The sequence below is a fragment of the Echiichthys vipera genome, assembly GCF_963691815.1.
Source record: "Echiichthys vipera genome assembly, chromosome: 16".
Lineage (NCBI taxonomy): Eukaryota > Metazoa > Chordata > Actinopteri > Perciformes > Trachinidae > Echiichthys > Echiichthys vipera.
Genome location: NC_139841.1, coordinates 17,271,349 through 17,295,821, shown reverse-complemented (window position 1 = coordinate 17,295,821; position 24,473 = coordinate 17,271,349). Strand labels below are relative to the sequence as shown.

Genomic DNA, 24,473 nt, shown 5'->3' with positions numbered 1-24,473 from the left:
CATTTAAGAGAAGGACATCACTGCAGATGTCAGTGCAACAAACATTATGAATTATATTCATTCATACATTCATTCATCTTCAACCGCTTGAATTATATATGAAAATGAAATTGATTACAGCACGTTATTGATTATAAGCCTACTTCACCAATCTAAAAAAAAAAATCTGTTTTGACATACGGTATCACTCATATGTAATTTATTTAACATGTCTAAATTATAGTTCATATTATCATACTTCAAAATGCTTTGGAATTACAGTATATTCAACAGGCACATCAAATCTTAAAAGTGTTTTCCAGTAATATATCATCCAAGTGTTTAGGTGGTATTGTTTCTCCTTTACTTGACACTCGGGCTCAAGCGTCCTCTGCAGCCGCCATCTTCTCGATAGCTGCCCAGTCTATTTTGCTGAGGCTGCTGCTGCCGCTTTCGGAAAGGTTGTCCAGCCAGTCCATTGTTGACACACCAGCTCTTGCTCCATCATCGTGCTCACCCAACAGTCTGGCCAAAAACTGAAAAATGTAAAACAATTTAAAAAACTGAATATGAAACCATCAACCATCTGCAATAGCAACGTTCATCTCAGATACAGGCTTATTTGTGATTCTTACTGTGTTAGAGTCTTCTGTTTCCAGCAGCCAATTCAATTCTGAAGTGGGCTCCCAAAGGTTCACCTCTTCTCTCTCTTCAATCCTCCTCTGCTCCCTCAGAATCCCTCTCCCTATAGAAGTCCCTCTTGAAGGACCTTTATCCGGCCCTGTCTTTCTCTGGTGTTCGAAATGCCGTTCCTCGCTCTGGCTGGCTGTGTGGCTGTTTGTGTGTGTGAGCATGCCACGTCTGGTCACCTGAGACAGACGGTCCCTCGGCAGAGAAGTAACTAATACAAAATTCACACAACGTCAACAAGCTTAGTGAATGTAATACTAGTGTTTTGACAATAGAGTGAAAATACATCTACAGTAGTAGAGTATTATCAACATCTGATCCTCGCACATAATCTCAGAAAGCATTTTTTCCCACAGGACACCAATGTAGCTGAATATCATTACGATACCTGGTCTATGTAGTCCCAGCCTCCTGCGCTGATCCTCTGAATGGATCTCAGCAGTCCATGGACGAAGGTGGGGTTGAGCTTGTCCTGACTTAATACTTCGTTTACCATTGGTAGATACATTGAAGGTCCTAAGAAATCATAGATAGAAAGATATTTCCTCCATTAGCATCTAATCAAAATTAATAAAGGTCCTACATTATGCCCATTTTCGGTTTATTCTTGAACATGTTCATGATTTAACTGCAGTGTATTTCTCTGTGGATAGAGCATGTTGATACTTTCACAGTATTTATATAACACCTTGACCTGCTTTACAATCAGAAAAGATGTGGAAAAACTCACTTTTCTTTCTTTTTTTTCTTACAATAAGAGACCTTTAAAATCAACAGGTCTAGTTCTGTACAGAATGTGATCATTGTGGAATAATAAATGAATGATTAATGATTTCTTCAAATGCCAGATTATTCTTTAATGAAGACGAGATCCTGGTCAGATTACTGTTGCAGGAGATACCTGCGAGTGGTTCCAGCGGGTGGAGCAGAGCTGGGTCGTGTAGTTAAGGGTCCTGGTGAACCTACAGTCTGTGAAGAAACTTGTAGGGTTGGAGAACTGGCGGGAAAGTTACTGGCCAAAGAACAGGCTTCACGGGTCCTCTGGTTGTATTGCTTCAAAAGCATCAACCTATTAAATCAAATGCAATAACAGTTATGCATATGCACATGCATGTTTATTGTGTACATTATAAAGAGGTACATACTTTTCTTTATCCTCTCTGGTTCCCCAAACGGTTGCTTGATTCTTGTTTGTTGATTTCTGTAGGGGCAGAGCAGGCGAACAACAATGTGGATATACTGTTTTTTAAAATGACATACAATGGAATATGCCACAATTCTAGTAAGGAGACAAACAAATCTCACCACTGTTCCAGAGGTAGAAAAAGGTTTGTGTTCCCTCTCCCGCAGGCTCTCTCTGTGTTTATGATAAACAGCCAGTCTTTCCCTCTGTTTCCTTCTCATCCAGATCCTCAGCTCTCTCCTCTCATCCTCTGGAAGGACTCGTTTCTGCGACATCCAGCTACTTTGCTGCAGGTCCGGCCTGCTAAGGGTCATATTACCTTTTAGCTCAAATAACATTCATTTGGACAGCAGGGAAGGTTAGTGGGTACCATACCTGCTACAGTGTGCAGTCTGAGAATTGGACAGATCCAGGTCACTCAGGGATAAATAACCTTCCCTCATCAATTCGTCTAAGATTTCTGCTGTATCGGATAACCCGGTCTGACCCAGATTCTCATCGTCCCATCTAGAGATGGACAAGTAGTATTAAAAAAATAGAAAAAAAATAACAGAGCGGTAAGCACATCCACAATAGATAATGTGGGTCATAACATGGTTGAAAGATTTTACTTAGACCTACACAGGAGATATTCCAGATGCTTCAGTCAGCTGCTCTTTCATTCCTGAGATCAACACAGATGAAATACTTTTAGCATTATCTCTACTGGGTAAACAAACATGGATCTGACTGTACAAGAATAAAGAATACATGTTAATGTTTCATCAATTAAAAATGCAGTTGTTTGCCACTATGCTAGTCACTTGTTTAAACCATAGATAGTATTCCATAAGAATTGAGATATACAGTATTGTGTCTAGATCCCTCTTTGGGATAAGATGTAATTGCAGATAGTAACACTTTTTGAAATTGTTTGATTAAATTGCATTTTTAATTGATGAATGCATAGAAATAATATATAAAGTATATGTTATGGAAAGGTCGCCATTTTCCAGAAAGTCCAAAAAGATTGGACATAGATTTTTTTTTTTAGCATTTGGACCAAGTGGACCGAGTACATTAAACCTAAAGGTTCAGACTTAAGCTGAGCGGAATATAATCTGATTTATATTATTTTATTGAATCTAACAGCTCGCTCTTTATTAATTTTTTCTTTGTAACACGAAAAGGATAGCTTCCCATGTTCAATTGTAAATGATTAAAGCTAATGTTATAAAAGACAACACTCAGAAGAGCCAGCATGTAATATATATGAATATATAGCATCTTTACTTGGAGGGGTGTGAAGGTAGGAAGGACCAGCTTTGTGACTGTAAGAAGAAGAGTAATAACTTAAAGATGACTTCTTTTCTGGACCCCAGGAGTCACTATGAAGCACATGTTCTTCTTTGGGATTTTCGTCTTCCTCTTCACAGGCATTCAGTTCAGTTGAAGTGTCCAGTCGTGGTAACCATGCTGTTAAGAAACAGAGAATGTACAACAGAGTCTTATAGGTAATGATACTACAGTGTTCTGGGTTTCAAGGACTTGGAAAGTAATTTCAAATATAATGCAATTTTAGCTATCATTACAGATGAATAGTTTTAGGTCATACCTTCCTGTGGAACAGCCAGTCTGACAGTTTTTTTCACTGCAGTGGTCTTCATACCAGGAGTCACGACTGGTGTGAGCTTTTCAATAGTGTTCACCAGCTACACAAAGAACAACATATTACATGTATCAGTCAATCAAAGTCTTCAAAGACAATCTGTGAAATAATAACATAAGCAGGATAAATTAAAAAAACAGCATGCTTATGTACCATCCTGGAGTTGGAAAAGTCCATCTCCAGATAGTCTGCAATGTTCTGTAGAGCAGCCAATTGAGCGTCCATCTCTGACAGGCGGGAAGAGAACCAAACTGTAGGAAGTGTGGATGAGGCACTGTGAGGTCCAACGCTCTGGGTTTTTATGGCTTGACAGATTTCAAAATCAGATGGATGAACCATGTTTTGTGGAGAGATTCTCTCCGGATCCCTACTGGGCTCGATGTGGCTGAGTGACTGCGACTCCTCAGGGATACCTGAAGTGTACAGTACAACAGATATTTGCACCAAACTTTACCAACAGTGCGTGGTGCGTCAACACTGATCTTGTTGTTAAATAGAAATACATAACTGCATTAATATACAGACAAATACCTGTGTGATCCCTACAGTCGAGGTCCTCTGGAACTGTGACTGAGGGTTGTGGATCAGCAGCAGCACTCCTGATAGCAGAAATTGCAAGTACATGAAGCTGAGCAGAAGTAGGTGAAGAAGGGCGGATGGAAGGAACATCCTGCGCTCCTAAGCTGAGAGAGGGTGGCAAGTTCTGATGCAGGGCTTTTTCTTCTAGATCCAAGACACTTATGAACTGGCGGCCATTCAGACCCTTTGAGACAAAGGCAGAGAAAAAAGATAAGTAACTTAAAATATCCATTAATTAATGTAACACATTTCTAAAATGCAAGTTCTATATAAAAAGGTATGAATTTGCATACAGAATAAATGTATGGTCACTGCATGAAAAGACCTGTCCTGGATGTAGATCAGTTTGTATGTATGTATATATATACACACACATATATAAGTATATTTCATTCTACATGCAGAATAGTAGGCAGTAATGTACTAGGTTTTGTATTCAGTACATGCTTTAAGTACATGGAATAAAAGACCTATTCAGACATAGCTTTGGAGCACAAAAGCACAATTCCCAGCCACTGTTGGGTACACCTTTTTTCTTACCAGATTCTTCTCTGGCTCTTGTGGGGTGTCCTCTAAGTTTTGAACAAGGTGCCCATTGCAAAACTGCAGATTCCCTGAACTTTGTGCTGGATGGAGAAAACAAATAATCCCAAACACATAATGTATCCACAACAAAAAAACAGTAGGTTATCTTTTTAGCTGAAATTTCAAATCAGCTTACATTTAGGGCTACCAGAAGTCACAGAGGCAGACACAGCTTTATTCACAACTGTGGGAGGACAAGCTGAAAGAAAAAAATCTAAATTGGAAACATGCATTTGAAACAATCCAAGCAGAACTGATAAATCCAACGTATGTTACTACTCATTTACACACACAACTACTAGTACAAATACAAGCAACAACTAATAACATTATAGCTGTGCAAAACTATTGCAATATTTACACCATATAAATCATAACCCAAACTCTAACTCACCTGGGTCTGTGTTAGTAAACGCATCATGGCACTCAGGTGGTCTTTTACGTGTAGAAGCATAGGCATGGAGCTCAGCTGAAGTGGACACAGCCCTGTCCAATAAACTCTGACCAGTCAGCAAAGAATCAAAGGACCCTGGGAGTTAATGTTGTTTAGAAAGAGAACACAAGGTCAATAGACGTTATGATGTTGCAAAGTGTCTGGTCAGGAACTACACTATACAGTAACGCATAACAAAACTAAAGGCTAGTCTGTCATCTTTATAAATGAGGTGGGAAAAGAGCTGTGTTTCAACGTCTTTCTCAAGCTCTCTTTTTTCAGAGAGGTTTAGAATCTCTCTTTTATACAATTATTTCTATACAACTTAATGCAGCACATTGAATATCTTTCAGGAGAGAGGGTATGAAAATGTGCACCACTTTCATAAACTACTTTTCTAGCATAATCAAAAAAGACGTTGCCGGGCAACATACTGGATGTAGTTTACTGCTTTTTCTGCTGAGATCACAATCAATATTTCACCTTAACTCTCTCTAATACATCAGTGTATTGATGAAAAAGGCGTGAATAGGTCTGTATTTGACACTGACCAAATTGGACAACACTGGCATTATCCTGTCCAGGGATGATCTCTTCTGAAGCTGCAGGCTCTTCATCTAAAGGCCCATTTGCTGGCTGCAGATAAAGTGGAAATAACAAACATGAGTTACACTTTGGTACACATTGGTAGTAGCGCAAAATATTTCTTACTTCAATTAATATTGTTTTACCTCTTGTGTAGGGATGATGGACTCATTTGGTCTGAATGTGACCTCTGCTTTTCTTTCCCTGCCTGACCTCTCCTCTCTCCTCTTCTGCCTATAAACAACACAGTGAGTATAATGAGTCAAATAAACAGCTTTAAAAAATGCAACATGTAACATGAAAACTAATATGTGTTTGCCTCTTGCTGGAGTTAGCGCTGGGATAAGTGGCAACTCTTCTGGTGCTTTCAGTAGGTGGATCTACTCTGAGCAGCCGCAGTCGAGCCTCTTCCGCATTCTGCCTCCAGATGGCTGAACTTGTCAGCTCCTCCATGGACATGAGACGGGCCATTTGGGCTGAAGGAGCTGCCTCAGGATACATCTACGGCAGAGACAGATATCTGGGTAACTACTATGCAAGATTTAATAGTACCCAATTTAAAAAGTCTAGAAAATAATGGAAGTATTGCTTGCCATTTTTGGTCCAGATTCTATTTTTAGAAGCTTGATCATAGGTGCTTCTACCCTCTGTGCTGCAATGACACCAGCGGGCCAGGAGGAAGGTGGTAAGGACAGTTTGGGGAAAGTGGTGTTGCTGTGTGGAACAGGTTGAAAGTGCAGTAGACGAAGGCCCTGCATTGGTGCAGGTGTGTGGGGTGGTAAAGCAGGAGGAAGAAGAGGGAACCCTTGCCCTCGGGGTCTTTCTGATGTCTGACTCTTGGGTTGAGAGTTCCTGGGAGTTGGATCATGTGGAGGATTAAAACTAAGTTGTCTTTTTGGAACTGAAGCTGGTTGCTCATTGTTTTTAAACTTTTGCTGATGGGATTCTATAGTTGCAGTGTGGAGGGCCTGGGGGCCTTTGGGATGATGTGGGGTACTCTGCTGGTGCAATGGAGGACGGTGGAGCTGAAGTAACTTCAAGCCCAAGACCTGGGGAGCAGGATTGCTTTGTATGCTATCATTTGAAGGCAGTAAAACAGGGGCACTGAGAATAGCATGACTAGTGTCAGTAGTGGCCAGTAGCCCCTGTGAGGTTGGGATTAACCTCCTGCTCTCACTAAACTGGATTTCTGGTGACACCGCCAGGACAGAGAGAGGCTGCATTTCCTGAAGAAAAAAAAGAAAATGTATTCAGCTTGACTTCACTGGGATTAAGTTATTGTTTACACAGAAGCACAATGTGTCAGAACTAACAGAACATTTGAGCAATACCTGATAATTTACACCTACACCATTAGCAGTGGAGGGTAGATTTCTGGTGGTGTGATGCTGGCTGCCTCTCAGAGAGGTTTCCCTGGAGCTCTGGGTGGCAGGCTGGTCTGCAATCATGCATGCAGGGGCCTGACTAAACCGGGGGTTGTTGGAGCTTGAACTTGGCACACATACTTGCGTCTGAGGCGGAACAGAAATGGTGGTCTGAACGGGTAAAGCATTTGGTTGAGGGATGAAATTGGTAGTGTAAGATGATGGCACATTTGGGTTTGAAGTGTTCATTACTGATTGAGCTAAAGAAGAACTCTGCTGAGCAAGCTGCAGGTTGGAAAACGAAGCTCCCAAAACCTCCATCAGGCTCATGTAGTTGATATTCTGTAATGAAGGGAAAAAAAACTTCAGGTCAGAGTCACTCTAAAGAGTCAGTTGAGTCAAAACATTTCCTTTTGGTTAGTCTGATGTTACCTGAACCAGTCTGAATAAGTCTTCACCCAGACGGTGTTGCAATAGCGGTGTCTGATTAGATAATGGGTGAATGGGGGTTGTAGAATCCACTGTGGGTGCACCAGCTGCAGGGCTTTGCGGTTGGAGGCTTGGAGGATTGACAGGTGCGTTGGGTGGCAGCACTCTAGTTGAACCAGATGTATCTGGATGAACCTCAGGCTGGACAGTGGCAAGAGCTCGGGGCTCTGGGTGTGGGGGGGCTTGCATGCTTTTAGCATGACTGTGGCTTGAACAACAAAACAGGCAATTTCAACACCCAATGTCAACAATGATTTTTCCTTCCTGAGCTTTCACCACCAAAATGTTGATGTAGAAATAACAAAGCCGGGGCTGTGTTTTATTCTATATTTTATAACTGAACAGTGTGCTGTTGCAGAAAATCATTAACATAACAAATTTCAAAGAGTTATACAACATTGGAATTAATACCTTCTTCTATAATCTTGGCACTAACTTATTGCAGTAATGACACCTCTTAAATAAAATATTTAACAAAGTCATGAGCGTTCTTGCAAAGTAAGAAAGTTTACATTATAAACTCACAGAGAAGTGGAGCTGGACATGTCTTCCGCGTTTTCTGAAAAGTCCAGGTCTGCAATCTTTAAACTCTGCAAAGAACAAAAATCACTGTTATTTGTGTGTTTTTAAAAAAGTTGATGATAGATATGAATAATGGGAATCTTGAATGGTAATATTCACTGTTTCAATTGTGCAGATGTTCCCGTTGGAAACAGAGGATGACACTTCAAAGCCCTCACTGTCACTAGTTTTGTCTGCAAATAATAAACACATCAATTAATATACGGTGCTGTTTTAGAACGGTTTGCATTAGCAATTTTGATGATCGAAGATAACATAGGTAGTCTACCTTGTTTTTCAGGTGTAAGATCCAAGTCACCAAGAGATGGTTGTTGTTGTAAACTGGATTGTCTCTGCTGTGCATCAAAGGTTAGTTGCTCCTGGTCATTAGTGAGAGGTGTTCTGTGAAATGTCAGTTCCTCTGCTTCATCTGCATGAGAACCACTGCAGAGAAACAAATAATATATTAATGCATTAGGTAATTTGTATTTACAGTAAAACAAAAAGGAACTATGCTGTGTTATATGAAACCGTTCACGAAGAAACCATGTCAAATGATGATCAGTGCAAAATAAACATCTCCAAAAATATACACTTTCACCTATTCACATGCAAGTTTATTTTACTCTCATTTGTTGGTTGATGTATCCAAGCTAATTTTAGTCTAATAATAAAACATTGTAAATAAAAACATGGGGCACTCACATGGATAGTTCTTCTTGTTGTAGATTGTGATCAAGCCCAATGATGGGAGTGTTGGCTGAGCCAGGGTAGCCTGTATCAACACTGCTCTCTCTATCCAGTTTCATATCCATCCCTGGTTGCAGCACAGGGGCTACAGTCCACTGTGTTTCTGGAACTTGGATGTGGGTACTGTAGAGATCAGTCCCGAGTAGAGAGGTGTACCTGCGCTCCAGCAAACTGAGGGAAGTGAGAACAGCAGGTGCCGAGGCTTTGACACGGATCACCACTCCTTCCTCAACTATTCCTCCAACCCCTCCTCCCCTCTCTTTCTTCTTTTTGCCAAGATGTCCTAGTAGCACCCTCCTATCAGCCCAGCGTACCATCCACTCTAGCAGTCTGCCCAGCTCAGGAAACTGAGCTTCTAGTTTAGGATCCAGGCCCTGCTGCAGTTCAATCACAGCCTCCACAGGCTTTGAGGAGCCAAATATCAAGCTCTTTGAAGGCTGCTCTGTCGGAAAGATACTTTGACTAGGGCTAGTTTCAGAATCAAAGAGCCCCCCCTTCATTCTTTGGCTAAAAGGCCTCTGCTGGCGGAGGCCAAACAAACCTTTTTGCCTGCCAGTTCTCAGCCCAGGAAGAGAGGTGACTGAAAGGCTAGTTCTGGATACGGGAGCTTCACTCCAGACGGGGGAAGTTTGAAGATCTGGTGTTGCACCTTGTTTCACAGGCTTGTAGCAGCAGCCGGCTCTGAACACTGGAGGATCATTGCTTAAGTGTTTTCCTGCTGGATGGTGCGCATCTCTTTGACGGCGATGAACAGTTGTGAGCACATCAAAGGTGAGAGAATGCAACTCTCTCTCCCGCAGCTGGGAAGAGAAGCCCTTCAGCAAAGGAAGTTCCCCACCTGAGTCACCTCCATCAGCACTATCCTTCTCTAGCACGTAGCTGAGGAAGAGCTCCAGGAAATTTAGATACTCTTCATCTTCCAGCTCAAACTCCCAGATGCCAACCACCGGTAGGGAAGGCTGCTCATTTTCCTTGGCATCACCTGGCTTAATCTCCTCCTGAATGACGCTTTCAATCTTAACAGCAGTCTTCTTTGCATGTTTTCTGTCTTTTGCCTTTTTTGCTTTTTTGCCCCTGAAATAAACAACGCAGAGCACAGAATAAGCCCCAACATGCAAGATACATCAGTGTAATGAAGTGCTGCTATTCCACGCTGGCTACCTTTTCTTGGCTTTGCTATGCATTTCAGCCTCAGATGTATTATCCACTGTGTCTCCATCACTGTTCACTGGGGGAAACCCACAGTCAGTTAAGGTGCTGGTGCTCAGACTTGTACCCAGTGAGAGCTGCCTCAACATGGCCATCCCATGCTTACTTCCCCTGTCCTCCTCTTCCTCCTCTTTCTCCCATAGATGCAACTCAGTAGGGGCCAGGTGCCTCATCAAACGCCCCAGGTGTTTTCTCCTCTGCCTCAATTTGTCTTGAATCACAATCATCATCAACTCGTTCTCCTCCTGTTTTTCCCCCTCTAGAGCAAACAACAAACATAATAACATCACATGCATTTAGGAGTTGATGGAACATCATCATAAATCATGACAATAGTGTTTGAAAGCAACTTGTTAAAGAACAGGGGTGTTTGTACCAGGAACATGGTATTGCCTCAATCTCTGCATCAGTGAGTTATACTTTTCTCTCAGAGGGACTCTGACAGACTCTTCCTCCTCTGGGAAGGCTCGTACAAGCGTGTCTGCCACCTAAGATGAAGAACAAGCAAGGATGAGAAGATGACTCACTCAAGGTCATTCCGTTTTACTTAGATAAAGATTCCCTGTAGTGAAGTATGTAAAAAAAAAAAAAAGGTAGGAAAAAGTCATATCACCAGAGAGAAAGGAGGAAGTTCAGACACAAGGCTGAGCAGTATGTCCTGGAGGATCTCCTCAGCATTGAGGAAGTGAGAGAAAGGCAGGAACCGACAGGCCCAGTGGACAGCATCAACGCAGGCAGATGTCACTTCTGAACCACCAGGGATCTGAGGGACACAAATACACACATCATAGCGCATCCATGGCTGAGGATTTATATGATACATGTATAACCATGCCACATAATCACACAAATGGAATACCTGCTCATCTCTATTAAGCTGTCTGGCAGCCTGATACTTCCTGCAGGAAATGGAGAGCTGATCCCTGACATGAAGCATCCAACATAAACCACACAGCTCCCTGAAACAGACTTGTAAGAGAAATATAGTTAATAAGTTCTACCCAAAAGTAGACAATTGATTATGATATCTGCAATTCACTATGAGGGGCATCTTACTAATAGTTTGAATGGTGTCAGGGTCCAGGTGGCCGTCTTTCTTAGGTCCCTGTCTGAAGAATCCACTACGGGTGACAAACTTCATCAGGCCCTCTGGGAACTTATTTTCTTCTTCAGTGGCTGATGGATAGGAGTACTTCTTTTTGATCTAAAAACAATACCAGATATTGGCTCAATTTAATATGGCATGGCAGTTAATACCAAAGTGCAATCACTAACTTATCATATAACACTCATTAAGTCAGTAAGTTATCATGGTAATATTTGCACAAAGTGAGGCGATATAAGCAGGATAGGGAAATATAGGCAATCAGCTTTACAAGATACAACAAACCATCATTTCAGGTTTCATCTTTGTTCCTATAGAGATTTTCAATGGAATTCCATTGCTAGGCAACAGCCTTGTTCCTGGGTAACTTCCTGTCAGCTAATGTCATTCACATACAGTGCCTATAGAAAGTCATGATACCCTTTTGAAAGTCACTTTTTTGTTTTACAGCCTGAAACGATAATGCATAAAAAATCAAATATTTTTCCAGCGCAATTTACACATTTTGCCTCACAACGAAGTGGCTAAAGGACAGGAAGGTGAATGTCCTAGAGTGGCCGAGTCAGAGCCCTGACCTAAATCCTATAGAACATCTGTGGATAGACTTTGAGTGCAGTCCATTGCCGCTCACCACAGAATGTGAATGAACTCGAACAGTTCTGCAGGAAGAATGGGGAAATATTCCCCAATCTAGGTGCACAAAGCTGGTAGAGACAGATCCAAACAGACTGATGGCTGTAATTAAAGCAAAAGGTGCCTCCACAAAGTATCATATCGGGGGACTTATCAATTTTCCAATAGTGCTATTCTAGTTTTATAATTTTATTAATTTTCAGAAATCAAAAAAAAAAGAAAATTCACTGAAATGTTGTATGGCAAAATGTGTAAATTATACATTTTTATGTTATATAGTTTCAACAGGGTATCATGACTTTCTATAGGCACTGTACACTGACTGTTTTGCAATGTTTATGTTTACATCTTTAAACGTAACCTATTCGCATGAGGGACCACTTCATCTGTACTTAAAAAAAGAAAAAGAAATTGTCATTTCTTCAGGAAATAAGCTTTTGTTTATGTCAAGTGTATTTTAGATTGCACTCTTATATTTGCATTGCGTGGAATTGTAAACAAAGAATGTCAGCCTCACTAGTGGAACGATTAATCCTCTTATGAAACCAAATAAAACCCTTCAGTCCCAGAAAGTACCTTGTGTAGTATGTGTCTGGCACGGCGCAGATGGCTGATGTACCACTGGGCAGCAGGATGGCAACAACGTGCAGATCTCAGAAGTAACAGTAATCTTTGGAGAACTCCAGACACTTTGTGACGTGATGCAACTTCGGCAAACTGCCCTGTTGTCCCTACTGGGTCCTAAGTATGAGACGACATTTAACAGTAGAATTTATATGTAAACATACTATATTTAAAGGTCTTCTATGTAATGTACCTGTGTGTTGGGGGAAGGCTGAGGGCAATAAAGAGGTGGAGAAGGCAGATACAGCCCACTGGGCACCAACATAGGCAGGCAAGAACACAGGTATTTGGCTGTGTCCAGCAAGGAAGACAAGGGTGAAGACATGACATTCACTCCAGCCATGACTGAAGCCTTCAGAATCTCCTGTATGGAAACTTGTAACAAGTCCCAGTCTTCTCCTTCTGAAGGGTCTAGTAAAAGGAGTAGAGACAAAGCATGGATTAAAATCAATTGGTTCCATGTGTGTTGTGGTCATCTTATAGCTGTCAGAGCTCACCGACCTGTAAAGCTCTTGTCACCATATTTATCTCTGCATTCTTGGGAGTCAGACTTATTGCCGAGAAGACACTTCAACTCAACCTGAAAAATGCTTTCTGGTTCTAAAGCTGTTGGGAGGTGGAACTCTCTCCTCTTGAGCCTGTCATAAAAAAGATGTCATTGAGATGTCCATGAAAACAAACATGGTAAAAGAAATGTGATTAAATGTATTCTAGTATAAAAAAAAAAAACAAACTAGTTCACTCCTTTTGATTTTACTGTATGCTTTCACACTGACCGAGTGAAGTCAAAGTGGTCAGTGCAGTAATTCGTATAGGCCAGACTCAGAGAGGCCGCTGTCTTCCAGTCCCCAAGATGAGAAGCCAACCACACAGTCTCAGGAAGCAGACCCCCTATCAGGAGAAGATCCTGGGCATAGTCTACTGTCCATACTTCTGACAGCTGCTGTTGGCGCACTGCTCTAGCTGCCTCTTTCTGGCACAGTGGCACCAAGCGCCCAACACTAGGGGCTGATAGAGAACATACTGTATATCAAACAGCAACATAAATTAAGAAATTGTCTTTTTCACTGACACATAATTATTGAAACACACCATGAGGTAAATGCAGTGGAGGCAGAACGGCCACATGGTGAGTGGGCAATATGTAGAGGGGTTGGTTGGTGAAATAAGAGGCCATGAATCTCCCCAGGGTCTGAACCACGGCACAAGCTGCGTCACTGTGAAGGTCCATTGGCAGCCACGAGCAAGGAGTAGACTCTGCTGCAAGGCATAAAGGCAAAGTTCATAACAAACTAGAGCGACTCTGACATCATAGGATGTAGCAGGTATCTGATGTAGCAGAATGTGCAAACAAAAAAATGTGTCAAACTATTGATCACCATGGAGAAAGATCCAAGTTTCTATCACTGGGATCGAGTATGCAGTTTGATTAGTGCCAAAAGGATTTACAACTCCCCCATTTACCATGTTCATATTTAACAATATCAAGATTAAAAGAGGACATGTCACCTTGTCTCAAGGAGGAAAACATACTTTGACCACACAGCCTTTTCAATGACACATTCAAAGCTAATCCAAAACGGTCGGAATGACATATTACAACCTTTTGAGTTCACTCAGCACTCCTTGACGTATTAGTATGTAGAAGCTATTTACAATGTGATTCCATTAACTGACTCACACATGAAAGACCTCTAAAATGCAGGGGAATTATTGACCATGACTGACCTGCTTTGCAGGCCGGGTTGTCCTTCTTGTGTCCAGCCCTGTGCAGGATCAGGCGGGCCAAGTGGTCCCCCAACTCCTGAGCTTCTCTCAGATGGTACTGGGATAACAGACTATAGAGGAGTGCCAGACAAAGCCGTGTCTCCATGAAGACACTACGATCACAGCCTAACAGAAAGACATGATTACTATTTCAGACTGAATGTGATTATGTGGTGTACTTAAATGGGAAAAAAAACACAAAGCAATGGTTCGTACCTTTGTTACTCTCCTCACAAATTTGTGACCGCCATGTGTCAGCACTTTTTGAGTACGAGCCACACAGGAAAAGATGTTCACCTTGGGGGAGAAGGGTTGGTTTGATTTAAACTACCCAGTTTATTTCCTGTAGTTGGTACAATAACCACAGTTGGATAAATAGTCATTTTGCTATATACCTGGGTAACTCAGCAGTGCAGCACTCTTCTCGAGCCTTTCTCCTGTAGCCTGCAGAGCTGTTTGGATCCGTGACATGATGACAGACACCTGTTGCTGTTCCTCCTCCCAGCCATCACAGCCTTTAAAGCTTTTCAGTTCCCCCATATACTGCTGGGTGATCTTGTAGACCCACTGCCACACTCCCAACAATCTGGACAAAAAGAAAACCACCAATCTTGTTTGACTTTGAGACAGACTTGAAGAACCCATAATGAAAAGAGGGAGACTTCCGTGTCTTTTTTTTAAATTATCAAGCAGTTTGAGGTTCTATATAAATACTGTGCGTATTCATGTAGGTATCATGCACACAGCTCAGATTCAGAAACTGTGCAAGAACTGTTCAGAAACAAACACTGACACATAAAAATACAGAGAGATGGTCTGTACCTGCTGGATGGACGCTGGGGAACAGGTTTTGCCCTATTTACAAAACTGGATTTCTTTTCCTTCTCATCCTGTAACAGAGGCACATAGTGTGCATCAGAAGACCATTGTTGTGGTGGCTGGGAAGATTCCTTCTCTGCAGAGGACCAAACAGGTCTTTGCTGTAGGCTGTACGTGTTGTCAAGAGAATCAGAGACCAGCTGCAAGACAAGCAGGGCTGAGGACAGGTCATGAGATGATAACTGACAATGACCATTCTGATGGGACTCAGGGTGAGGGGTCAGCAGTAGGCGTATCAGCTGTTTACTGAGCTCTACCACCAGCCCCAGACAGCATGGCCCATCTGAGAAAGTGCTATCCCAGGGAAGAAAAGACAGAAGGGCTTTGAGAAGGTGCACAAGGCAAGAAGAGGTATTATTTTTCCCTGTGTAGACCATGGAGTACGGGGTCAAATGGAGTAAAGCAGCAAACCGGACCACACAGTAGAGGGTATGCTTCAGCAGACGAGTTCTATTTTCAACCGCATTTCCTAGAGACATGCCAAAAGCCCAAGCTGTTAACAGCTTAGCCTGGATTTTTCCAAGTTCACGATGAAGAAGAAGAGTCTTCCTCTCAGTTTCATCCAAGTCCTTTTCATAATCTGCGCTAGTACCAAGTCCAGTGTCAGTCTGTGTGTCCAGGGCGTGGAGTGTGTCAAACATTGAGGCAAACTCCAGACGGCCGCCATCCTCAACATGAGAACCAGCAGGAAGTCCATCAACATCAGAGTCATCCTCAAAGAAACTCTAGGGAACCACACAAACACACAGCAGGTTATAGACATCTAACATAAGTGAATTATGCAACGTATTACTCAGGGTAATCACATGCACAAAAGTAATTGGATTTTCACTGTTAGTAGTAATCTAACAAAATGCCAAATTCGAGAAGGCTGGGTTTTTCAAGTTATAAAGACAAAAGGATTTAAACTTTAAGATGCTGATGAAAATAAGTCAATGCATACACCAAACTCCATACATTTCTAGGTTATACTATTTGACCGACCTGTACTTTTTCAAGAATGTCCTTGGTACCACCCAATGTCCCCTGATCCTGCAGGAAAAGTGGTAATGTGGATCCATCTGTGGCTGCTGAAATGACAGAGTCTGCGGTGTTGGGCCCACGTGTAACAAGGCTGCTGTCAAGATTCAGGCAAGATAGGGGTGCCAACCATGTCTTAACATGAATCTGAAAATAACAAATGTGAAGAAACCATATTGTCAAGTATAGTCCAGCCGACAGTACATACAAAAGCGGAAACTGAGTAAGATCCCTGTCCCCAGTTTATCACCTGGGATTTATCCAGGCTCCGGCTCGCCTTCTCAAGGTCCTTGCTTGTGTCTGTTAGAAGAGATTTCAGCAACAAGGCAGGAGAAGGCCTATCTAGCACCCTCATAACTGTGGCCATGTAACCATCAGACACAATAAGATAAAACAGCCGTGGATGCCAGTTCACAGAATACCGCTGCCTAAGGACATCACGCACAGACAAGCTAGAGCTGGACAGAGAGGCCTCCCCTTTCCCTGCAGACATTGGCGCCCTGTAGAGGGAAGGGATAAAAAACTGTTATCAGGCACATTATATTAATGGTGAAATGATTAATTGATTAATCAAGTACATGATCGCCAACTATTAATGTCTTTGGTAATTGTGAAAGTCATTTTTCCAGCCAAAATACAAATCACTTTTTTGTTTCAGCTTCTCAGAGTGTGAGGTCATCAGCAGGTCAATAGATAATAATCAGTTGCAAGTTGCAGCCCTACATTATACATAGTAAAACATTACATTCTTCACACTGGGTTTACACTTGAATTCTTGGGACAGTATAAAGGAGAGAGGCAATGACATGGCTCTTTAGGTGAAAAGTGAAAGTGAAGCAATCGATAGCAAAGATGACCACAGATGAGAGAGGAGAATTATGAATAAATAACAAGCTCAAACAAATTAATAACTTGTAACAAGGGTTAATAAGTGATTATCTCAAATGTATACCGGTAAGTGACGAGAGGGTGAAGGGGTAGGAAGTGTGCAGGCCCAAAGTCAACATTGCAACCACAGCTTGTTAGAGTGAGAAGCCCACCAAGGCGAGCTAACATAAGAAGAGAGCCTCTTTTCAGAACACAGGCCAGGAAGAGACCGCCTGGTGACCAGCTCACACTGCCCACCCAGTAGGACCTAAAAGAGAAGATATGTAAAGTTCCATTTCTAAATTAATACACACTGTACATCAAAGGTTTGGAAGTAGTTCTATTGACAGATGGCATTAGGGTTATTCAACACGCACCCTTTATTGGCAATCATGTCCTGTGGTTTAAAACCTGGCAGTCTTGATTCAATTGTACAGACATTGTTGTCTTTGCTGATGCTGGTACATTTTATATTTAGACAATCTGGAAATGGCATATGGAACTAAGGCACACTGTCAACCCTTCTATGTTTATTTAATGTAGTGTGTCATACACCTTCACCAGCAATATTTAGACAGCAAGACTAAATCTGCCTTAGAAGCCTACGTGCAGTAACAACGAAATCCCCAATAACATGATTTCTGCACAATTTTTGGTCTGAAAGTATAGAGGTTAGGATGGATTTGGATAAAAATTATTAAATGGCAAACTAGTAAACCATAATCCATCATCAATGTGCCAAAAAGTCATTTGTTGGGACACTAAACAACTTTAAAGCCATGTTTTTTGGCTTATTTTTTTCCGCAGCTACTGCATTTAGGCTTTGTAGGGTAGAGATGTTGACCCATAGATTAAGCCTCTCATTGGCTGACTACTGCACAACACCAACCAAAGCGCATTTTTATTTACATACTGTACCTTATGTACTTCGAGGGGATCTCCATATTCTTATTTCCACATCCTCCAAGGCCACTTGATATTGAGACAAAATTCTGTGTGCTCACAAATAGGACCTGTGTTGCCTGCATTCAACAAGAGGGAAAGACATTTTGATACACATTTTTGGGAAAAAAGATCTATAAACATATAATGATAGATGGGTCAGATGCACACCTTGGGTTGTCTCTGATTCAGGACGATGGCCAACAGGCGGCCATCTGGGGAGAAGGCGGGCACCAAGGCCCCTCTGGACTTCACTGGTTGGCAGGGCGGGGTGAGACGAGACATCGGGTATGACTTGGTGGCCCACTGTATGCTGTATCCGACAGAACTATAAAGAGAAATGTGTGCCTTTTACCACTGTAATACCAAAAGAGAGTCCTGTCTGTGTTACATACTGCATGCCTGCTCACTCACCCCACTCTCACATGGCCCTCTTCCCATTGGATTTTCAAGCAGGTGATGATTAGCTTCTTTCCAGATGTGAAAACAAAGGCTGAAAAGCAGGCATCACCCAAAACCTAAGTTTGGAGTAAGATAAAATAAAATATGAGACATATAGAAAATAAGAAATGGAGTACAGATCGGTCTAACATTATACGTCAACTATATATTCTCTTCATTATAAAGACCTCTGTCTTGGCGAAGATGGTGTGTTGGGATGCTTCTTTGTCTTTTGAAGAAGGCAGAATAGAGTCTTCAAGGGGCTGTATATGTGCCCAGCGTCCTTTGACTGTGCCATCTCGCACCCCCGTCAAATCCCTGACATCAATACACTCCCACAGCAAAACTTGGCCTGTTATGGCTACCAGGAGCACACGCAAACCATCCCCTGAAACCTGGAGGGACAGTTGTGTGGCATTCCCTGTGAAAACATGCACACATAAATCTAATGATTAAAAATGTAATATTTCAAATGTATAACTGGAAACAGGACACTCTATAAGCAGCTAAAGTTAAAAACAAAGAAAGAGTAAACACCCACCCACAATGTGCTGCCATTAATATATCCAGGATAAATAATGGAACAGTACCTTGAACGGCAGTAGTCATTTGAACTACTTCTGGGACTGCTGCAGCAGTCTTCAACAATTCTTTATCCCTGTTCCACAGAAACAGCTCTCCTGAGACCAAAAGTCCACAAAGCCACATACCTGAAAAACAAAAACACCTGCATAGTGTATTCCTGGAATTGCCAGGTGACATGGCTTTTGCTTTGAGTTTACACATTAAACTTACCATTGTGGGATGCAGCCATTGTCACCACACTGTTGAGCAAAGGATGCAGTTTAGGAATCCTCTTCCTGGTACGACCAGACACCATGTTGATCTCACTTATCCGTTTGTCATCTAACAGGAACACAGATTCCTTCTCCTGAAGACGGACACGACACAGGTTCACAGTAATGTTCTTCTGACTAGGAGGGGTTCTGGCTGAAATGCTTTTACTGCTTTACTTGTCCTCACCTTCCCAAGCCAACAGAATCGTGGCCATGGTTTCTTCCGTTTGATACTGGATGACAACACGACCTCCAGCTTAAGCTCCATGATTAAAAGACAGCATCCGTTCTTCCTGTTGATTACACACTCAGGAAAGGTTAATAGAGATTGTAAGATCCCACTGGTCAAGCAAGGCGATAAAGCGTTAAATCAAACGTCATAGGTTAGCTGATAAACAACTATTGTATTTGATTCAATGTAAACATTCTGATAAGCTACGTAGCTTGTTATAAATGTCGCTCTTAAATATGCAATAGAATCGTTATGTGCTAACGTTACAGCAAGAAGTGGCATGTACTGACAGTATTAAAGTAACGTTACCGTGTTATTAAGTTTACCTTTAACTAGCATTAGCAACCTAGCTTATTTTTATTGGTCCCGAAAAAAGCCTCACCTGAGCTTTTCAACTGCATTTATCGTGCGCAAATGTTACGCTCGCATAATTTGGTCGCGTAAATGTTAATATTAATATATTATTAAATGTTACACCGTAACTAATCAAGCAAAATTTCGAAACTCCCTCCGCTTCTGTAGCCAGAATTGTTTCCCATGAGCCTCTGGGAGGAAGCTTCAACGCGTTGCCGTAGGAACGTAAATAACTGTCGCCTTGTGAGGCCGTGGCATAGTCAAGCATAGTCCGTTTTTTTCGTTTAGGCCGTACAGTCTATGGTTCAAACCAATGTTACCGTTTTTATTGTTAAATCAAATGGAGGAGAAAAAAAAAATAATAATGTTTTTTTTTTTTTCCTTTTTGAAGGAAATGAAGTCCGGTTACCCGGAAGTGAAAGCAAATATTTCAAAATGAAAGCCAGTAAAGGATGGTAGAGTGAAAATGTTATTTCTTATTACTATTATAATTCTTATTATTAGTATTATTATTATTATTATTATTATTATCATTATTATTATTTAAACATCAGAAGCTAAAAGGGGGCTTTGTTTTCCACTTTTCCCGTTTTTAGTTCAACACAAAAATAACTAAACAAAAAACAAATATTTCCGCTTCATTGGTTTAAACTAACGTATAGTATGATGAGCACATTTGAATTTGCCTTTCAATCAAGTGTTTTATATAGTGAATACTTAGGAATACAACCGTGGTAAATGTGGAGTAGTTTCTTTGTTAAAAGTTATAGGGGATATTCTGTCAGACTCAATCTCAAAAATTGATCTCAGATAGACTAAAAGTTCACAAAACATACCTTTACACAACTTATATAATAGCTCATCTACTAGAGAGGGTCAACTGTGAATGAAGTGGCAATCTTTGTGCAGCATGGGTTCATCCCAGATTTGGCTGTTTGGGACGGTGCAGTTTAAACCAAGAAACAAAGTGTACACAGACCCATATTGACTATGTTGTTGCACATCAGCTTACACTGCTGTCTTACCTTTGAACAAATCAAACTTGATGCATAAAGGCTGAAACTTTAGGTTCATGATTGTGTAGCTTACTCTGTACATTCAGTAATGCTGTCCACTACATTAATGCTTCAGAATACTTCTGCACAAGCATACTTGTGCCAGCAGATGGCATGCTTTAACAGACATAGCCAGCAAAGTGTCTGTTCACAGAAAGCCAGTTCTGACTAGCAGAAGAGATCACTGTGGTAGATACACAAAAGCATAAGAGGCTTTTTGTACTTTGCCTCTGAGCAATTGCAGATATCTCCCCAGAAGGTCAATTTTCTACTTCTGATAGAAACATTCAACTAGCTGAATGCAGTAAGCGGTCCTCTTCACTATTAACATGCTTTGGGTTGTGAGAACTCTAAAGCAATAAGGTCTCTTATTGGCTTGTTAGAGAGAGTTATTAGGTTTGCCCCCTGACCCCTGCTGGTATTTAATTACCCTTGCACTCTCTCCTTTTCATCATGATGAAGATGACAGCAGCCATTGCCAAAAGGTGAAAGAGGAGACTTCACTAGACATTAACTGGTTCATTTGCTTTTGCCTGCCAGGCACAGATGGAGCTCTTTATTACTGTCACTGCCAGGTACACTCTGGTCTGATGAGAACCATCTTAAGACGGAAAGCTTTACATCGTATGAGGACATGATGCCAGGGACAAAACAGAATAATAATCAGGATGAAACAAACAGCTAAAGCCCTACAGACTGTGTGCATTTATAATTTCAGATTATCCATTCTTTTGTGAAGAATTTGTTTTGTTATTTCAATAGAGCAAGACTAACATGATATTATTGTCATGCTTATGAGTGTATTGTTCAATCTAGCTGGGTTCAGAGTTTCAATTGTATCCCTTGGACCATTCCTCAATAAGGCTTTTTACGAGTTCAGTGTTTATATTTGTGTGTGTGTGTGTGTGTGTGTGTGTGTGTGTGTGTGTGTGTGCGTGCACGCGTGTTTACAAATGTTTGCATAAGGTTGAAGCGGTATGCCAGTTTTATGGAAAGTGTGTAGATATGCAAATTTTGCATTTGCATATCTACGATATTGAAAAAAATGTATGTTGACAAATGTATACAAATACAAAGGCTTTCAAGTTTTAATTATACAAAACATTTGCTCAACAGCAAAAAGTTTCATTCTATTAAGGGTCATTGTAACTTTTGATAATAATAACAAGTAATACCATGATACCATGAAAGAGTGACAATTCATGAGACAGTTTTGATACCTTCAGAGTCATATGCATACTCCTCTCGTAAATTATCGGTCAATTATTGTGATATTTTAGCCTCTCTGCATGTGTTTATTTATATGAATATCTTGACATCTCAACTCAGCTATATATGTCAAAACAGAGGGATACATGGCAAAAGTATGTAATGCACAAGCTTGAATGAAAAATGGTTGTTCTGAACAAAAAACATGGCTTATCAAGTAAGCAAATGTACAAGTCGTCTGAAAATGTATGTGCTTAATTTGATTCTGAAGTTAAATCCATTTTGGTTTGAGTTTGCATCTCTCTCTGATATAAAACACCTATCAGGAGAAATTAAATAACTACATTATCATAAAATATCATTAGTAATTGCAATACTGAACGAAAGTAAACATATTTCCACACAAATCTTATCTGAGTTTGTTAATCACTGATCATAACATACAAGCAGGTTAAGACTGAAGGATGTCTGTCAATCACCCAGCATCCTTTCTACAAAGGAAAGAAAAAAAAGGTCTTCTCTGTAATTTCTCTATAATTAGTACTAATGTTGCCTGCCCTCTTAACAAGGCATGCCTACACATAAAGTAGGGACTGTTGGGTTAGGATTTATGGATGTATCCTCTTGCAAACTTAACAATTACTTTGTGAATTATAAAATTTCATCATGTGTTTTCCAACAAAGGATCAGTATGATGTTTACATAATGCTCTTCAAACGCATGCTAATTGAGCTACTTTTAATTTTGATAACCCGATTAGTCATTACAAAAACATGTGATCCTCCAAAGAAAAACAATCCATCTACATCTTCAGTGTTCAATAGAGACATTAGTTGGCATGGTAACTTCATTTGCCATCTGCAGGCCTCATTCATACTGAAAAATGACACTCAGGAAGCTGGAAAGAAAAAATTCAATATTCTTCCTCACAGCAACATGGGTCAGAGTATGTCTGCTGCACTCGATCATCGTCCTCAGAAAACAATAAAAAACCTGTCTTTGAAGGGTTGAATTTGTAGTTGGTTTCCATCATCACATGTTTTGTTGGGGATATGTATTTGTGTACAGAGTGCAGAGAGCAGCATTGTGTGTTAAATATCGACAAATGGGTGTTCAAAGTCTAATTCAGCATTTGAGAATGAAAAGTGTTGGGAAAAAATGTCATTGTTTGCTTGTCTCGTCAGAGTTAGAAGAAGATCGATACCACTCTCATACTTAAAGAGTGGTATCGAGCTACTCATCAAGAAAGAAAGAAAGAAAGAAAGAAGTGTATTTCCACAAATGTCTAACTTTTTACCTGATCAGACATACTTATACATATATTTGAACATATATTTTGACTGAAGCACAGCTGTTCCTAATAACATTAACACTGCATACTAAATTGTTTTCAGCAACAAATCGTCAAATTTATTGTCTGTTTTCCCTCAGGCTATAATCTCATTTGAGAGGTTTTCCTGTACATTTTTAACTATGTTTGTCTGTGAAGCCTTACCACAGATGGTTGATTATAAAGAGTTTTTAGGCTTAACAAGCGTCTGTAGAAAACACAGTGTATCATCCATTACCTTGGTTGACTGTGCTAAAAGGTTGCTGATTCAAGGCTTTACTCATTTATGAGGTTGCTAAATTGGTTTGTATTATATTTTAAGGTGTTTGTGTCACTGGTGTAAAGTAAGTAACCTGCATGGACTCAAGTACTCTACAGCTTTGAGGCACTTTGAGGAGTTTTCCCATTTTATGCTTCATTAAACTTCAATACATTTCAACAGGTAATATTGCACTTTTTACACACCTACATTTATCACAGAACTTAGCGCGGCTTATAGAGTTACTGAACAGTATAAAGTCAAACGTATCTTTCCTTACTGTGTTTATCCTGAGGGAAATTGCTGTGCGACAGTTGCAACAGTTGCAGTACAAACAGGGAGGAGTGCAAATATAAAATGCCAATGCAGGTGCAAGAATAAGAATATCAATAAACAGAAATGCAAACAATAGACCTAGCAATGTCTACCACAATTACATATTAATGCATCAAAAGATAATAATCAAACATTATGATATTCATGTTCATATATTACTTTGGATGGGATATTCTCTAAGCAGTAGCCTACTTTTAATTTTGATAGCCTACTATAAATAATAAACTGCTTTTGAATGGAGGACTTTTCCTACTTGTTAGTACAAATTTACTGCAATTATTGGAATACTTCTCTATATCATTGCTTCTAATCCAGTTCACAGTTTCTCCCTCACTATCCCCCAAGTTAGTGTTGGAGATCTTTCTCCCAGCTGCTCCTGAACACCTGATCCCATTAAGAGTGAATTAAGCACTGCTGATTAGAAACATCTAGATGCTGTTAGATGTTAGAATGATTTCTTAATCGATCAAGTTAGGAGTCAAGTTAGACCGAAAACTTGCATTTGTTTTCATGCTAATATATATCAGAC

The 24,473-nt window shown here is 40.7% G+C and overlaps 1 protein-coding gene across 1 annotated transcript; it reads right to left on the bottom strand.

Moving 5' to 3' along the window:
• Positions 1–253: 253 nt before the first annotated feature.
• cplane1 (ciliogenesis and planar polarity effector 1) lies at positions 254–19,917 on the bottom strand. Its single transcript, XM_083930139.1, has 50 exons — positions 19,784–19,917; positions 19,357–19,462; positions 19,129–19,264; positions 18,924–19,043; positions 18,522–18,754; positions 18,307–18,410; positions 18,064–18,220; positions 17,869–17,972; positions 17,036–17,218; positions 16,334–16,583; positions 16,048–16,230; positions 15,007–15,788; positions 14,580–14,770; positions 14,401–14,481; positions 14,146–14,310; positions 13,510–13,677; positions 13,194–13,425; positions 12,919–13,055; positions 12,611–12,828; positions 12,370–12,534; positions 11,112–11,259; positions 10,915–11,024; positions 10,669–10,818; positions 10,432–10,543; positions 10,008–10,314; positions 8,802–9,920; positions 8,386–8,540; positions 8,217–8,290; positions 8,061–8,125; positions 7,479–7,737; positions 7,014–7,388; positions 6,276–6,908; positions 6,002–6,183; positions 5,829–5,916; positions 5,649–5,733; positions 5,059–5,193; positions 4,801–4,863; positions 4,620–4,705; positions 4,032–4,263; positions 3,654–3,913; positions 3,447–3,543; positions 3,125–3,307; positions 2,474–2,516; positions 2,228–2,359; positions 1,975–2,152; positions 1,815–1,870; positions 1,571–1,738; positions 1,058–1,185; positions 615–880; positions 254–515 (listed from the first exon to the last, which is right to left on the bottom strand). The coding sequence occupies exons 2-50, from the start codon at positions 19,435–19,437 to the stop codon at positions 360–362; spliced, it is 9,735 nt and encodes a 3,244-aa protein (XP_083786265.1). The 5' UTR covers positions 19,438–19,462; positions 19,784–19,917; the 3' UTR covers positions 254–359.
• Between the last annotated feature and the right edge of the window lie 4,556 nt (positions 19,918–24,473).